Below are 18,314 nucleotides of genomic sequence, written 5' to 3'. Positions count from 1 at the left end.
CATTAACCTCTTTATGTGATCAGGAAAAACACAAATAGCAAAGTGATTGGTTCAAAATGGCCCACTAAGCACACAGGTCTACCAGCTCTCCATCCAAATTCTCCAAATGCTGTTGGAGAGCTGGTCAGGACTCAGATCTCAGAGGCATGGAAGGCAAAGGCTCTCGAATTGATCAGTAAAGAAACTCAATCTGCATTGGACAGACCTATTATTATAAACACCACCATAACCAGGAACTGGTCAGGGAACTAACCAGAAGAAGGAATAAGGACAAAATTTGGGTAATTTTGTGCTTTGTTTATCGAAACCCTGGGTTCACCTCTAGCACAAAAAGTGATGTGTGTCCCAGCCGATGAATTGCCAAAAGTACCCTCTCTACCTCCATATGGGTGTCTGAATTGCAAAAATGCCTCTCTTCCTCCCAGCTGAGGCAGTGGCTATCCGGGCTCACAGCTTGACTAATGGGAACACTGGATAAATTTCAGTCCTCGCGCAGCTCCTCAGCCAGGAGCCTTTCTGCAGTCCACAACATACACATCTGTACATCTCATAACTGAGACCTATGTTAAACCTCAGGCTGATCGCAATCGGGAAGGATAAGCCCTTACTTTGAGCAAAAGGCAGATGGACTGCTCCGTATTTCCTGAGCGCCTTTTGGATTTTCTGGCAATGAGCCCCCACCACACGAACACACTCTATTCCTGCAACTCTTTCTGGAAAACAGCACTTTGGTACTTGAGCCTAACCCTTTCTAGCTCCCACCTCATTGCCCCCCATGGAAATGGAGGCTGGTGCTGGAGGCGGCGGACACACCTACCGGATCAGGAGGGCATAGACTTCGTGCCGTGGCATCTCGTACCGCTCCACGAGCCTGAACAGGGAGTAGAGGCGTGGCACTGCCAGGTTGATGCAGGACACAGTGAAAGGCAGCAACAGTACTGCTCCAGGGTCCTTGTGCTTCTTCAGGAACTGCAGGGGATGGAAGGCAAGAGCTGAGAGGCCGGGTGTGCACTGAACTCCTCTCGGCCTCCCACAGGCGACTGCCCACAACGGGGAAACCCCAGGAGTAGCTCCTCAGGGGTTCTTGAGCACTTACCCTGAGCCAAGCACCACCCACACGACTGGGTGTAATCCTCACGACAGCCCGGCAGGTGGCTATGAACAGACTTACCTGATGGGCAAACTGAGGCCCAGAGAGGCAAAAATGCTTGCCCAGGGTCACCCACTAGGGGCTGGCAGATTTGAACCGGGTCCATGTGTCTTAGGGCCCTGAACGCAAACAGCCATCCTGTGACTTTACCATCCTCAGCAAGAGGTCTAGGGCCCCGAGAAGGTGCTCCCTGGCTGTCAGAGCAAAACCTTAAATCCGGTGAAGCTACAGCACGTGGGTATTGATCACTGTAGCATGTTTCCTCCCCTATCCTGGGTGGCCCTGTTCATCTTTACCGGGCTTTGCTGTCCTTGGATGCTGAATTAGGGGAAAGGGGGGGCCTCTGCCAGCCCATGCCGTACCTTTGTATGAGGCCCAGAGAGACACCCCTTCCTTCATATGGATGTGACACCCTGGCATTTGGCTAAGAGTGGGGGCTAGGGTGCCCCTCTGCCAGGCATCCTTGGAGTAAGGGATTCCAGTGGATTTTTCTTCTGTCTCCCACTACCCCCTCCCCCACCCCCAGGCCTGACCCTGCCTCCCTTTACCTCTGGATGGTTTTGGAATGCCCCGCTTGCACTTTTGGCAGTATTTCTGTAGCCATAGATCCAAATGCCGCCCCCTCCCCATGCTTATAAGCTGCATGAGGAGCCAGAGACATAGCTTCTCTGAGCTTCTTTTCCCTGTCTGTATAATGAGGAGATTATCGTGTAACCCATAGAGTTATTTGAAGAATTAAATGAGAGCGAGGGCACCTGGGTGGCTCAGTCTGTTAAGCGTCTGACTCTCAACGTCGGCTCGGGTCATGATCTCAGGATCGTGGGATTGAGCCCTGCATCCGGCTCCATGCTCAGTGGGGAGTCTGCTTAAGATTCTCTCTCCCTCTGCCCTTCCCTCCACTCTCTCTCTCTCTAATAAATAAATCTTTAAAGAAAAAGAATTAAATGAGACCAAATAAGGCAAAGTCTGGCCCCTGAATAACACAGGTAGGACACCATTCACAGGAAATGATAGTTGCCAATGAGTATGACCCCTGGAGTGGTACAAGGTTGTTCCTGCCTGGCATAGAGCAGATGTTCAAACAACAGGAATGACTCCACTCTGCCTCCTCACCTCCTTAGCTGCCCTCCTTCACTTCAGGTGGGTGTAGAGGAAAGCTTCCAGGTGAAGAAGAAACTCACAAGTCTTCTTTAGGCCTATAGCTGCCTGGTCACAGTTTGCATCCTAAGTAGACATTGCTAAGCCCTTAAGCATTGAGACTTAATTTCCCCTCTTTCAGGGCACACCTTAATATGGTTAATGGCAAACCCTTAGATTTATATAATCCCACATCCATTTTCTTCCTGGCTTCTCCTTTACTTATTCAGCCATTTGGTTGAGCACCTATTATGTATGAGGTATTGAGTCTGGAGCCCAGCTACCAGACAAATGTATAAACAGGTATTTTCTTTTTTTTTTTTTTTAAAGATTTTATTTATTTATTTGACAGAGAGAGCAAGAGAGCACAAGCAGGGGGAACAGTAGAGGGAGAGGGAGAATCAGGCTCCCCACCAAGCAGGGAGCCCCATGTGGGGCTTGATCCCAGGACCCTGGGATCATGACCTGAGCCGAAGGCAGGCACTTAACCATCTGAGCCACCCAGGCACCCCCGGTATTTTCAATACCACACATGACAAGGGCACAGGAAAAGCCTGCAGAGTCAGGAACACTCAACTCAGTCTAGTGAAGGTGATGGTGGTGAGGAAATGACACTGTGCCGAGGTCTAGAGAAGGAGAAGTTTGCCAGATAACAGAATTAGGGGACGTGGGGTGGACAATGAACTGCATGTTTCCCACCTAGAGATAAGGAAATGCATGATATGTTCAGGGAACTGTGTTCAGTTCAGCATTTAGTGTTGCTGGTGTGTAGGATATGGGTAGTTGTGGGGTGTTGAGACTAGAGATGTGGGCAGGGTCAGATCATATAAGATCTGTCAATCATGCCATGGAGGATAGATTTTATATTAGGAGTAACATGAAGCCATTAAAGACAGTGACATGGGGCGTCTGGGTTGCTCAGTCATTAAGTGTCTGCCTTCGGCTCAGGTCATGATCCCAGGGTCCTGGGATCGAGCCCCGCATCGGGCTCCCTGCTCCGCGGGAAGCCTGCTTCTCCCCCTCCCACTCCCCCTGCTTGTGTTCCCTCTCTCGCTGTGTCTCTCTCTGTCAAATAAATAAATAAAATCTTTAAAAAAAATTAAATTAAAATTAAAAAAATAAAGAAAGTGATGTAATCGGACCAACCTGTACCACAATTCAAGAGGTCAGCAAACTGGCTACAATTAGCCTCATTTTCCAACGGATTTGAAAGCCAAAACCTACAGAAAAACAGTACTTTGCCCAGATCACCCAGCTAAATAGTCTCCGAGTTCATATCACTAGGGAAAAAAAAGCTAACATTCCTTCACCACCCACAGTACTGGACACTGAGGAGATTCTTCACAAAACTTTTCTCTGGTCCTGACCACACACCTACAAAGCCAGGTCCGATCATTCCTGTTTTGCAAGTGAGGAATACAGGGCTCAGAAAGGTTAAATCGGGAAGAAGGGCCTGGCCTTCGAGTGACAGCGACGCAAGATGGCAGCCACCACGGGCTTAGACTATTTATGAAAACCGAATATACAGCCTTAAAATAGAATGTGGACCTAAATACCCAGAAGCACCCCCCTTTGTAAGATTTGTAACAAAAATTAATATGAATGGAGTTAATAGTTCTAATGGAGTGGTGGACCCAAGAGCCATATCAGTGCTAGCAAAATGGCAGAATTCATAAAGCATCAAAGTTGTCCTGCAAGAGCTCCAGCGCCTAATGATGTCTAAAGAAAACATGAAACTCCCTCAGCCGCCCGAAGGACAGTGTTACAGCAATCAATCAAAAAGAGAAACCACAGGGGCACCTGGGTGGCTCAGTGGTTAAGCGTCTGCCTTCGGCTCAGGTCATGATCTCAGGGTCCTGGGGTCAAGCCCCGCATCGGGCTCCCTGCTCGGCGGGAAGCCTGCTTCTCCCTCTCCCACTCCCCCTGCTTGTGTTCCCTCTCTTGCTGTCTCTCTCTCTGTCAAAAAATAAATTAAAAATTTTTTTTTAATTTTAAAAAATTGAAAATTTTTTTTTAAATTAAAAAAAAAAAGAGAAACCACAGGCCCTCTTCCCTCCCCCCCATTCGATTTAAGCAGTCATTTTCCACAGTAGCACATTTTCTAGATACGTCTTGTAGACCTCAAAGTACTGGAAAGGAAGCTCCCATTCAAAGGCAATTTATCTTAAGATTCTATAAACGATACTAATTTTTTGTCCATTTGAAATATATAAGTTGTGCTATAACAACAACAACAAAAAAGAAACAAAGGTTAAATCGTTCACAAAAGTCCATCAGATCACAATATTTCCTGAGTATCTACTTAGAGCCGGGGGCAGTGGGAAGCATTAGGGATATAATAAGGAAAGAAGAAACCCCAAATCCCAGGTCTGTGGTCCCGGTGTTCATCTCTCCACTGGCCCAGAGCTGCTCTCCTGAGGTGTGCACATACATCACCTGGCGACATGGTAAGGATGGATTCTGAGTCCATGGGCCAAGGGAGGGACCCAAGATTCTGCATTTTTTTCACAAGGCTCCAGCTGATGTCAATGCTACTGGCCATGGAGTCTGTGAGTACTGCTCTATGCTGCTCTTCCCTCCAGCATCCCATCCCTTCACCTGGTTCTGTGCTCTGGACTCTGGGACTCCCTCCCCTGTGGTTACCTCTGAGTTGTTCTCAGCCAGGTAATAAACAGCTACGCAGCAGGCAACCGCCACTCCAGTGGAGACAACCCAGGCCGCCAGGTGGGCAGAGAAGCGGATCAGCTGCTGATTGAGCCTTAACTTGACATTCTCCTGACGGATTTCCGACAGGTTTTCCTACAAACACAAGGAAGTCAAGCTGGCCCACAGGACCCTCTCCACTGTTAGCAAAGACTCTCCGGGTGAATCTCTGTCACTTCAGGACACAAACCCACCCCAGATCCACAGAAGAAAGAAAGGGGAAAGTTCATGTCGGATGTGGATTATGAGAGACCCATGGGAAAATCTCAAATGGACCAAGAACCCCCATCATGGCGTCAAACACTTTTTCCATCTTAAGAGGATTGGGACCGTGCTCTTGAGGAAAGTGCTTTGAAGTCATGAAACTCTTTTTTGAAAAATAGGCTGGGTATCTACACCAAGGAAGTTAGCATCGTCAAACCTCTTGTCAAAGCTCCTTTGCTAATAAATTCTGCTTCCTCTTTCTTTTTTTTTTTTTCTATTTCACCCAACACCCGCCCCACCCCCCCAACCTCCCATCTGGCAACCACCAGTTTGTTCTCTGTATTTAAGAGTCTGGGTTTGGTTTTGTTTGTTTGTTTATGGGGTTTTTCTCCTCTTTCTCTTTAATAAGTTTTTTTCTACAGACCAGGGTTTCTCAACCTCAGCATTAGTAACATTTTCAGCCCTTTTTCTGTGTTGTGACAACTTTCCTGTGTATTGCAGGATGTTTAGCAACATCCCGGCCTCCACCCACTAGACACCAGTAGCCCCCTCACCCTCACTGTGACAATCAAAAAAGTCTCCAGATATTGCCATATGTCCCCTGAGGGGCAAAACCGTCCTGAGTTGAAAACCACTGGAAAAAATATTAAACTTGAAACTGTGAGGTCAAGAAGCATTTACACTTAACGTTTTGATATAAATCCCTCAACTACCCTCCAGTAAGCTCGTACCAACTACAGAGCCAGCATAGCATGTGAAAAGGGTCATTCCCTAAACCATCACCAGCACTTGGGCATTAGGAATATTTTTAGGTGTTTTTGGTTCAGTTAGTTTGTTTGTTTCTTTTCTTTCTTTCTTTCTTTTTTTTTTTTTTGCCAGACTCACGGACCACCAAAAAAAATCATTATCACTTTAAGAAAAGTTATAGACATACTGAAGGAAGTTGGCTCTGGGAAAGTGAGCACAGCAAGTTCGCCTTACCCTTATTTCAGTGCTAAGATTCTTCTGTTTCAGCTTCACAGCTTTTTCGTGAGTGACGGTGAAGTCCCAGCAGAAAATCAGTTTAGCGATTCCTCGGGAGTAAATGTGGGGGTTAATGAAGTTGTTCCGGAAGTACCTAGCCATGCTGGGGAAGGCAGAAACCAAAATACTCAAAAGTTATTGGAGCAGGCACTGGGGAGTGCAGGAATTAAACAAAGGAAAGTCCGATCATCAACAGCGAAAGGCAACATGGCAGAGCCAGCCCCAGGTTCTACTGAACAGTGCGAGCGCCGACATAATGGTTAAGAGCATTGGCTTCAAGATCCGACAGGCCTGGCTGACTATCCTGGATGGCCACCTGGGGGATCTTTGTTGTATTCACTGCTATGAGCCTCGGTTTCCACATCTATATAATGGGGATAATCATAGGACCCACTCACAGAGCTTTTACGAAAATTGTGTGAGTTTCTGTTAGCTGCAGCACCAAATTGCCCCACACTCAGTGGTTTAAGACAACACACATGTAGGGACGCCTGGGTGGCTCAGTTGGTTAAGCGACTGCCTTCGGCTCGGGTCATGATCCTGGAGTCCCGGGATCAAGTCCCGCATCGGGCTCCCTGCTCAGCGAGGAGCCTGCTTCTCCCTCTGACCCTCCCCCCTCTCATGTGCTCTCTCTCAAATGAATAAATAAATCTTTAAAAAAAAAAAAAAGGGCGCCTGGGTGGCTCAGTTGGTTAAGCGACTGCCTTCGGCTCAGGTCGTGGTCCTGGAGTCCCTGGATTGAGTCCCGCATCGGGCTCCCTGCTCAGCGGGGAGTCTGCTTCTCCCTCTGACCCTCCCAACCCTACTCCCTCTCATGTGCTCTCTCTCTCAGTCTCTCTCTCTCAAATAAATAAATAAAATCTTTAAAAAAAAAAAAAAAACAACACATGTATTCTCTTACTGGAAGTCAAAAGTCAGAAAATGGTTCTAAACTCAAGGTGTCGGCAGAGCTGTGTTCCTTCTGGATGCTATAGGGGAAAATCTGTTCCCCTGCCTTTTCCAGCTTCTAGAGGCGGCCCGCACTTCTTGGCTTAGGGCCCCTCCCATCTTCAAAGCCAGGAGAGCAGCATCTCCCATCCTCTCTTTGACCCTCCTGCCTCCCACTTGTAAGGACCCTGATGATTAACTGGCCCATTTTAAGATCCTTAATTTAGTCACATCTGCAAAGTCCCCTTTGCCAGGTAAGGTAACATATTCACGGGTTCTGGGGATTAGGACCTGACATCTTTGGGAGGCAGGGGGCAGTGTTCAGCCCACCACGCGAGGCAATGTAGGGGTTAGAACAGCAAGCTCTTTTTAAAGGCAGACGCTAATATCACGGCGACATCAGCAGGACTCAGTGAAATCAGCCTAGGAAGCATTTAGCACTGAGCCTGACATGTAAAAAAATGCTGATTAAATTTCACTACCTCTCCAAAATCTGCCACCACTGACTTAACAGCAGCTTAAGAAGCATTTCGTAGTTTCAATAAAATAGAACAAAACGAAATCTCATTTTAATTGTTGAGTTATAGTGCTGGAAGTGAGGTTGTTACGGGCTGAATTGTACACCCTAAAAGTCTGTATGTTGAAGTCCTAACCCCCAGTATCTCAGAAAGCGACAGAATTTGGAAGTAGGGTGTTTATAGAGGTAATTTTGTTAAAATGAGGTCATCAAGGTGGGCCCTCATCCAATATGACTGGTGTCCTTATAAGAAGAGGAGATTAAGGGGCACCTGGGTGGCTCAGTCGTTAAGCATCTGCCTTCGGCTCAGGTCGGGATCGAGCCCCACATCAGGCTCTCTGCTCCGCAGGAAGCCTGCTTCTCCCTCTCCCACTCCCCCTGCTTGTGTTCCCTCTCTCGCTGTGTCTCTCTCTGTCAAATAAATAAAATCTTAAAAAAAAAAGAGGAGATTAAGACTCAGACATGCACTGGAGGGAAGACTATGTGAAGTCACAGTGGGAAGGTAGCCGTCTATACGCCAAGGACGGAGGCTTCGGAAGAAACCAACACACCAACACCTTCACCTTAGACTTCCAGCCTCCAGAACTTGAGAAAACACATTTCTGTGTTTAAGCCACCCAGCCTGCGGTACATGGTTATGGAAGACAAAGGTTGAACACCTGTACCTCCTCTTGGACAGTTGTCCCTTTGACAACTGTCCAGCCGTGCCCTTCTTGTCATAGAAACAGTTGGGTCGGGGCGCCTGGGTGGCTCAGACGGTTAAACGTCTGCCTTCGGCTCAGGTCATGATCCCAGGGTCCTGGGATCGAGCCCCACATCGGGCTCCTGGCTCAGCGGGGAGCCTGCTTCTCCTCCCTCTGTCTCTCCCCCTGCTCATGCTCTCTCTCTCTCTCTCTCTGTATCTCTGTGTCTCAAACGAATAAATAAAATCTTTAAAAAAAAAAGAAAGAAATAGTTGGGTCACTACAACCTTATTTTCAGACTGACCGATTTCTTTGAAAACACACAAAAGCCTCTCTTCTTATCCAAACTTACAGTCTGTGGCTTTTTTTAAATATATTTTTTAAATTTTTTAAAAAGATTTTATTTATTTATTTGAGAGAGAGAATGAGAGAGAGAGCACATGAGAGGGGGGAGGGTCAGAGGGAGAAGCAGGCTCCCCGCCGAGCAGGGAGCCCGAGGCGGGACTCGATCCCGGGACTCCAGGATCATGACCTGAGCCGAAGGCAGTCGCTTAACCAACGGAGCCACCCAGGCGCCCCAGTCTGTGTTTTAAAACAGGAATGATCAGACAGCAATAGGAAGTCAAAATTGCAGAGAAACTGTTCTCTGGGTCGCTTTTGAGACTCTTGAATTTTACCTAAATCTAAACAGAGCTTAGAATCAAGAAATGCAGACGCTCCATACCTGAATAGCAAACTGAAAAAACAGATGACCAAACATGCTCCAATTGTGAAGAGGTAGGCCAGCTGCATGTTGTAGGATGCCCCACCGTTCCTGTGCCCGATCGTAGAATTGGTGTAAAAGCCATAGTACATCACTGTGTCTCTAAAATAACCCTGAAAGGGACAATAAACCCTAGGTCAGGTGGGTCTACCGAGAAAACGATGACTATGGTCAGTCAGCACAGTGCATCTTTCCCATCTGCAAGAAACTTGCATCAGTCAGTTTAGACATTTTATTTGCAGAGAAAGGGTACCCAAGGCCGCTGAGAATGTAGACATTTTATCACTAGGCTCTTCAAGTTGGAAAGGGCTCTCAAACCCTCCTTACAATGGAGGAACCCAGCTGTCACCACCTGAAACAGTGATCAAGCAAAGCATGACTAAAACCAGAAAAGCCAGCCATTATGGGCCTCTGTCATCTGTTAAGTATTATGGTCAAACATGTTCAATAGGAAAGGAATCAAGCCATTAGGTCTAAATTTCAATTTATGGGAAATAATGGGTCAGAGTAACAAATCAGACAGACCATAAGGAAACAATCAGACAATTCCAGAAGGTAGGACATTGGTGTCTGCATGACAACTGGCCTGGTTTCTACAACAATGTCAAGAAAAAAGGGGGCTGTGTCTGGAGAGATCATTCTAGATTAATTGAGAATTCAGAGAAAACACAAGCAAATGCAAAGTATGGGCCTTAACTAGATTCTGGTCTGAATGAGCAAGCTAGGAAAGACATTTTGGGGACAACTGGAAAATTTGAATATGGTTTGGATTTTAGATAATATTAATTTTTAATTTTGCTAGATGTAAGAACTGCAGAAAGTGTCCTTATTTTTCAGAGATGCATGTTGAAGAAATTCGGAGTAAAATATCCTGATGTCGGGCGCCTGGGTGGCTCAGATGGTTAAGCGTCTGCCTTCGGCTCAGGTCATGATCCCGGGGTCCTGGGATCGAGTCCCGCATCGGGCTCCCTGCTGGGCGGGGAGCCTGCTTCTCTCTCTGCCTCTGCCTCTCTCTCTCTCTGACTCTCATGAATAAAAATTAAAAAAAAATATCCTGATGTCTGTAATTTACTGTAAAATGCTTCCAAAAACTAATAAGATAAAACAATATGGCAAGATATTAATAATTTAAAAACCTATGTAGTGGGTATATGAATGTTTACTTACTATTCTTTATTTTCCTATATGTTTGAAATTTTTCATAATAAAATGTTTCATATATACAAATATAAAAAATATACATCAGGGGCGCCTGGGTGGCTCAGTTGGTTAAGTGTCTGACTTTGATCTCAGCAGAGGTCTTGATTCTCACGGTTGTGAGTTCAAGCCCTGTGAGTTCCATGCTAGGCATGGAGCCCACTTAAAAAAAAAAAAAAATATATATATATATATATATACACACACACACACACACACACATCATAACGAGGAGAAAAATGAAGATGAAATTTACAGAATAATTCCACTTCAATGCAGCTATCCCAAGGAAAAATTTTTAACAGAAAAAGAAATTAAAAAGATAAATGGAAGAACCTGACTTTGAACATTCTACTTCAAGAGTCAGCAAATTTTTTCTGTAAAGAGCTAGACAGTAAATCTCTTTGGCTCGGTAGCTACAGCCACAACTCCACTCAGCCACCATAGCAGGAAGGCATCATAGACACATAAACAAAGGGATGTGGCCATGTTCCAAAAGGACTTTATTTATGGGCACAAAGTTTAATTTCACGTATAATTTTCATGTTTCACAAAATGTTATCCTTGTTTTGATTTTTTTTTTCAACCATTTAAAAATGTAGAAACAGGTGGCATGCCAGATTTGGCCCCGGCTGTTGTTTATCAATCCCTGGCCTATAGAATCCCAATGGCAGGAATGTCTTCTGGAAAGTAAACTCACAAGGCAGGGGCCATATGTCTCTCAGTAGGGAGCTGGGTAATGAAAAAGGATACTGCAGATCTATATAGATGCTCAAGATACATAGTGAAGCAAAAAATGTTGCAAAGGAAGACCTGTAGTATCCTGGGTTTTTTTAAATTATTTTTTTAAAGATTTTATTTATTTATTTGAGAGAGAGAGAGAGCACAAGAGGGGGAAGGGGCAGAGGGAGAAGCAAACTCCCTGCTGAGCAGGGAGCCTGATGCGGGATTCGATCCCAGGACCCTGAGATCATGACCTGAGCCAAAGGCAGATGCTTAACCAACTGAGCCACCCAGATGGCCCATCTTTTTTTTTTTTTTTTTTTTTAAGATTTTATTTATTTATTTGACAGAGAGAGAATGAGAGAGCACATGAGAGGGGGGAAGGTCAGAGGGAGAAGCAGACTCCCTGCCGAGCAGGGAGCCCGATGCGGGACTCGATCCTGGGACTCCAGGATCATGACCTGAGCTGAAGGCAGTCGCCCAACCAACTGAGCCACCCAGGCGCCCCTCAGATGGCCCATCTTTTTATTATTATTTTTTAAATGTTTACCTATCTACCTACGTATCGACCTAAGTATCTAACTGCATATAGAAAGAAAACAGTGGACAAAGATATGCTCTGAGCTGGGGCATTAGACAAGGGGAAAAGGCTAACATGGACTTTCACTTAGTTTGCTCTCTTCTACAGTAGGAACTTTTCAAAAGGAGCACTGTATATTGTGGAAAGAAAAATAAGAAAGAAAAGGTAGCTCTATGAACACCAATATGACAAGTCCACCACAGAGCAGGTGAAAGAAAGCAAGTCATAGGTGGTATATATGAATAATTCATCTTTTGTTAAAAAATCAAAAGAAATGGATGCATATGTACATGTGTATGTATGTGCATGTGTGTGTGTCCGTATATGCACAGAAAAAGAGATCGTGAACAACACAAACTATTAATATGGTTACCTCTAAAGACAGAAAGTCTACTGTGTTGTGTGCATGTCACTTTGGGGGAGAAAAAGAAACGTTTTAAAGCCCCACTTTCAGGGCACCTGGGTGGCTCAGTCGGTTAAGCGTCTGATTCTTGATTTCAGCTCAGGTCATGATCTCAGGGTCCTGGGATCAAGTTCCATGTCAGGCTCTGTGCTCAGCAGGGAGTCTGCTTGAGAGTCTCTCTCTCCCCCTGCTTCTCCCCCCCTTCTCTCTCATTCTTTCTCTCTCTCAAATAAATAAATAAATCTTTAAAATAAACAAACAAATAAAGCCCCACTCCCCCTATCATCTAACTCCCAGGCAAAGTGAGAGGTCTGGAAGGGTGACTGGCAACGTATGTCCGGGGGATTCCCAGCTGGTGAACTCCGGGTAGGCAAAATGAAGGACTTACCACCCCAGTGAAAAACTCCAGTCCGGTGAACTGGAGGGTGTTCTTCTCGGCCACCGTAAACTGAGGGATTATGATAAAGCTGAAGGTCACAATGAATGAGAAAATGTTGAACTTCAAAAGCCACCTCAGAAAGTTGAAATAGGAGAGGACGCTGGTTCCGAACTTGCCTCCGATGACCTTGAGCGTCTTCTGCCATAGGCTGATGGAATCGAGCAGTTCTGAGAGGCTGTTCTTAGATCTCCGGTACGCCTGGGGTAGGGACACCAAGCATGAGGCTTAACATTCCCTCAACAAACACCTACTGAGCAGGTCCCCTAAGAGCAAAAACAACCACTGTGTCTAGAGTATTATAACATGCCAGGCATGCGCTAAGCATGTTTGTAAATGTTATCTCATTTAATCTGCGGGACCACTCTTTAAGGTGAGTGCTCTTATTACCTCCCCAGGTTTGCTGTCAAAGGTGACACTCACAGTAGCTCAGCTGTCCAAATAACTCAGCAACCTCTTAGATTTTTGCATCCCTACCTGGTTTCTCTGCACCTAGACTGACCCAATTTCTACAGCTTTCAATGAAAAGCCCTGAATTTTGCTTTCTCTTCCCCTTGGGTCCCTTTCATTCCCACTCTGCCACCTCCCTGTTTTTACTCTCTTGTTATGCCCATTTTATTGACTGCAATAGAGGCCTCTTACCCGTGAAATGGAGTTTAGACACTGAGCACAGCAGTTGAGCTCAAGCATACGACGGGACCGCTTACTTTTCTCTTTGTCAACCATTTTCCTGTGGGGAACGGCAGAAGAAAGGGAGAGACACCCATGCTGTAATGATTTCGTTCCCAAAATATTTACTGAGTGACTATGATGTGCTAGGCAGCGCCCGGGTAGCAAGACAAAAGAAAATGATTTCCCCGGCTCATGGAGCAGACATCTCTACCAGTTGGGAGAGAAAGACAATAAACAATAAATAAAAGGTGTACTATGGAAAAGAAAAAGGAAAATAGAGCAAGGTAAGGAAATGGGAAATGCTGGAATGGGGACTGTGCTATAATTTGAAATAGCACAATATTCAAGCAAAGTCCTTTAGGAAGGGAGGGGTTAGTAGTATGGATAAGGGATTGTTGTGTCCATAGGGAACAGCCAACCTGGGACCCCAAGGAGGCTGGGATGGCTAGAATGGAATGAGCAGGGGGAAGGGAGGAGGGTTTGAGTGATAATGAAGGGTCCTATAAGTCAGTGGTCCTCAACCTGGGGAGATTTTGCCCCCCAAGGGACATTTGGCAATGTCAGGAGACATTTTTGGTTGTCAAACTCTGGGGGAGAGAGGCTTGCTACTAACATCTAGTGGGTAGAAGGCAGGGATGTGCTAAAACCCTCTACAATGAACTGGACAGAACCCCACAACAGAGAATGATCCAGCCCCCAATATCAGGCATACCGGGGTTGAAAAATCCTGCTGTAAAGTCTTTGGGGCCCCTATAAGGCCCTTATCCTGTGACAGAGGCAGCCATGCAGTTTGAAATGGAAGAGTGTTTTCAGAAAGATCCAGCCACAATTGGGTTCTTTACCTTTCCATGAATTCATTGCATCTACCTTGCTCTGGTTCTTTTCTGGTTTTCTTTGTCCATCCAAACGCCCACCCCCACATCACGGTCTTCCAAGGCTCAGCTCACATGCCCTCCTGCTTTACCCAAGTAGGCTGTATCACTCCAGCTAGTCCTGTCACTGCAGTTTCCTCTACCTTGATTTGGCCTGATTTCCTTTTTCTCAAGTGAAAGTTACTTATTGACAAATCCATCTCCCCTGTCAGACTTTGTAAGTTATCTTTGCAGCCCCAGAACAATTGCATCGTTGAATTATTTATTAGCCGTTGTTGCATCCACTCCACTAGTTTCCAAGGGTACAAATTGCAAAAGAAAAAGGATGAGGAACAGTAAATGTGAAGTCTGATGGCTAAAACAGCCGTCATTCTTTCACTGTTTTTTTTTTTAGTTCCTGCCGTTAGAAAGCTTCTGAGGACTTCTTTCTTTTTTTCTTTCCAGTAAACTTTGAATTTTAGAGTAATTTGAGATTTACAAAAAAGTTACAAAAACAGTACAGAAAATTCCTATACACTACTCACCATTATTTTTTCCTATTAACATCTTACATACATTTATTTATTTATTTATTTATTTAATAGAGAGGGATGGGGGAGTAGCAGAGGGAGAGGGAGAGAGAGAACCTTAAGCAGGTTCCATGCTCAGTGCGGAGCCCAACGTGAGGCTCAATCTCACGACCCTGAGACCACAGCCTGAGCTGAAATCAAGAGTTGGACACCCAGGCTACTGAGCCACCCAAGCACCCCAACATCTGACATTTCCATGGTAGTTGTTGAAACTAAAAAATCAACATTAGCACATATACCAGTACCTAAACTCCACACTATTCTGATTTCACTCGTTCTTCCACTAATGCCATGTTCTATTCCAGGACCCCCTCCCACATTCTATTTAGTTTTTATGTCTCTTTCGAATCCCCTAGTCTGTGACAATTTTTCTGACTTCCTTTATTTCTGATGACCTTGACAATTTTGAGGAGTACTGGTCAGGTATTTTGTAGAATATCCTTCCACTGGGGTTTGCCTGATTTTTTCTCTGGGAATACTGGGGTTATGGTCTTTAGGAGAGAGTACAACAGAGTGGATGTGCTCTTCTAATCACATATCTCTGGGGATGCTAACCTTGATCACCCAGCCAAGGGAGTGTTGGCTAGACCACATCACTGGAAAGTCACTCTCCCTCAGTTCCCATGCTCCACCCTTTGAAAGCACATCACTAAGCACAGCCCACACTCCAGATAAGAAGAGAGAGGAACATCTATATAGATTATTTGGAATTCTTCTATAGGAAGATTGTCCCTTCTTTTGCATTTATATATTTCTTTTTTTTTCTTTAAGATTTATTTATTCGAAAGAGAGAGAGATAGAGTCCGAGTGGGAGGAGCAGAGGGAGAGGGAGAGAATCTCAAGCAGACTCCACACTGAGCGCAGAGCCTGATGTGGGGCTCAATCTCACAATACTGAGATCACAACCTGAGCCAAAACCAGGAGCTGGACACCCAACTGACTGCACCACCCAGGCACCCCCATTTTTTATCTTTCTGAGATGGGACAAAGTAGAAGACTGAAATTCATGTGAAATCTGATAAAGAAGAAAAGCTTTGGGTCCATACTTAAGGTTCCTTTTCTCTTCCATGGTTCTTGGCTGAGTCCTGATGGCTTTAATTCTGTCTCTAGATGTCATTGGTATCAGAGATGCGATTAACTTTTGTCCTGTGGAGGAAAATAAATTGAGTTTAATTTTGTTTCCTTTCACAGAATATCAGCATTTTAAAGTATGGCACTGAACTTCAAGCATGTTTATTTTTTATAAATTTTATTTATTTATTTATTTGAAAGAGAGCAAGTGAGCGTGCAAGCGCAAGAGTTGGAGAAGGGGCAGAGGGAGAAGCAGACTCCCCATTGAGCCCGAAACAGGATGTGGGGCTCAATCCTGGGACTCTGGGGTCATGACCTGAGCTGAAGGCACACACTTAACAGACTGAGCCACCCAGGTGTCCCTGAGCGTGTTTTTATAAGAGTACAAGGAAAGAAGAATAAATATATGGACTCAGTGATCCCCAAGCCACAAATGAAAACAAGACAACATGGTTTGTTGTTGTTTTTTTTAAGTAGGCTCCATGCCCAGCATGGAGCCCAATGTAGGGCTTGAACTCACAACCCCAAGATCAAGACCTGAGCTGAGATCAAGAGTTGGACACTTAACTGACTGAGCCACTCGGGCACCCCAATGTGGTGTATTTTTTTATTAACCTCAAAGCCAAAGCAAATGATAATGTTTGCATGCAATTCCAATTTGATATTTTTCTTTTTTCTATGACAAGAAGCATTCAGTGAAGCCACAAGCCCTTGCACGTCTGGTCAGGCTTGCTCTCCTCTCCTACTTGAATGTCCGAATCACTTTCACTTGACCCCCACACTCCAGGCCCAGGCACCTTCTTTACATTTCTTGACTGTTTTCGTATGCTCTTCTGGCCCCTGGAATGGTCCCCCATCTTCTCCGGATAACTCATATTCACATCTTCACTCAGCATGGCAGATATTGTGGGTCACCTACCCCAGTCATTTCTTCTTTTTAATAGAATCCTGATTTTGTTTAGGAATCTACCCCCTCTTTCCCAAGGCCCTGAACTTCTGCAGGGTAGGACCCATCGTCAGGCACAGGGGGTGAGCCCCATGAGTCCAAGCTGATCCTTGCAGGTGACTGATTTAGGCATAAGCACATGACAAGATGCTGGCCAATGTTCTGTGATGGGTGATCTGCTGAGGAGTTTCTTGGAAAAGGTTTCTTCCTTCTCAAAAAGGAAAACTAAAAAACCCCCACAAAAACTCCAAGAAAAAGATCCATCTCCCTCTGGATGTTGTTGTGGCCACATCTGAAGCCTGGAACTGCGATCACCATCTTGTAACGATGAGGAAGCCAACCGGGGGGCTGACCAGGGCAACAACAGAGGGAGCGGGCTGGCTCCCTGGTTGAGTTATTGAGCTGAACTCTTCATTTGACCTAGTTGAGGTGAAAAGGAAATCCCCCAAAGAGGGTCACCAAACTCACTCTGCTGAAGACGAGAAATTTGTGTCTCTCCTGAGAGGGAAGGGTGGCTCAACAGAGAAGAAGAAAGGACAAAGAGGAGGAGGAAAGAACACAGAGATGTGGGGAGACAGTAGCATGAGAGGAGACACACCAATCTTTAATAAAGGGGTTAAACCCACAGAATGCTTTAGTGTGAATGGATTTTTCTCCCTCCTAGACATCACTGAGGCTGGACTTGATGTCTGGAGTATGATGGGATGACATAGAAACAGCAGTCAAGAACCCAGGGTTTGGCCTCAGGAACAGAAAGGCAGGGAGGTAGTGTCAGCTAAGACCTGGTTTCATGGCAGACTTGGCAATAAAGGCCATCCTATGTTGCTGAATCCAGGGTGGGGGAGGAACTGGACCAAAGCAAGACAGCGGTGAAAGCATCGGGCTTGGAAACCAGGCAGACCTGCATTTGAGCCCTGGTTCTGCCAAGGCTCACCAAGCAAATGGAAGTGATTTAATTTAATTTAATTTACTCACCAAGCAAATGGAAGTGACAAATGTGCCTACCTCAAAGTGTGGGGAATAAAGTCAAACTATATTCAATGGATAACAAAAAGGAAGTATTCAGCAGAGTGTTGGGCACAGAAAGTGAGCTTGATCAAGGTGAACTCCTTTCTAGGTGTTAGGTGCTCCTAAAGTGACCCCTTCCTGGGTCTGTCACATCCTCAGATCATCTATAAACTTCAACCTACTTGATGTCTTAAAACTAAATAATCCTGGGGCGCCTGGGTGGCTCAGTTGGTTAAGCGACTGCCTTCGGCTCAGGTCATGATCCTGGAGTCCCGGGATCGAGTCCCGCATCGGGCTCCCTGCTCAGCAGGGAGTCTGCTTCTCCCTCTGCCCCTCCCCCCTCTCATGTGCTCTCTCTCATTCTCTCTCTCTCAAATAAATAAATAAAATCTTAAAAAAAAAACAAAAAACTAAATAATCCTGTAGACAAGTTGGAAGCCTTCCTTGCTCCCTTCCTAACTCCTTTCTCCCAGGGTCTCACTACCTTGGAGGTTTTCATGTGAAGTACAAGGAGTGTCTATGCCCACACTTCCTGGGCTATGAAGGGTCTGAGAAAATGATTCATTCAAAGATGTTGAAAACCGCAACAACTGCTTGCTCTTTTTGTCATTCAGGCTGCTGAAACTCTGAGAGTCTGTCACATCGATGTCAGAAGCGGATGAGACCATGCCGAAGCTTGAGATCACCAGCATCTTTTCTGGAACAACCTCAGATGGGACATTCTCAACCT

General features: G+C 45.5%; 1 protein-coding gene and 1 pseudogene across 3 annotated transcripts in view; one reads left to right on the top strand and one right to left on the bottom strand.

Moving 5' to 3' along the window:
* TMC5 (transmembrane channel like 5) overlaps positions 1-18,314 on the bottom strand; it is a 71,845-nt gene that overhangs the window by 19,036 nt on the left and 34,495 nt on the right. For 2 of the 3 annotated variants that reach the window (XM_035022368.1, XM_035022369.1), the window contains 7 exons: positions 15,606-15,705; positions 13,089-13,176; positions 12,399-12,647; positions 9,069-9,220; positions 6,176-6,320; positions 4,931-5,086; positions 818-969 (listed from right to left, as the gene is read on the bottom strand). In XM_035022368.1, coding sequence (XP_034878259.1) covers positions 818-969; positions 4,931-5,086; positions 6,176-6,320; positions 9,069-9,220; positions 12,399-12,647; positions 13,089-13,176; positions 15,606-15,705 — 1,042 coding nt within the window. The remainder of the gene's footprint in view (positions 1-817; positions 970-4,930; positions 5,087-6,175; positions 6,321-9,068; positions 9,221-12,398; positions 12,648-13,088; positions 13,177-15,605; positions 15,706-18,314) is intronic. The other variant, XM_035022370.1, reaches the window with a different exon arrangement.
* LOC118021958 lies at positions 2,579-4,405 on the top strand (annotated as a pseudogene).

This window comes from Mirounga leonina, unplaced genomic scaffold (genome assembly GCF_011800145.1).
Source record: "Mirounga leonina isolate KUSES-001 unplaced genomic scaffold, KU_Mleo_1.0 Mir_175, whole genome shotgun sequence".
Lineage (NCBI taxonomy): Eukaryota > Metazoa > Chordata > Mammalia > Carnivora > Phocidae > Mirounga > Mirounga leonina.
Note: the sequence above shows the minus strand (reverse complement) of the source record. Positions and strands in the feature narration are given on the sequence as shown.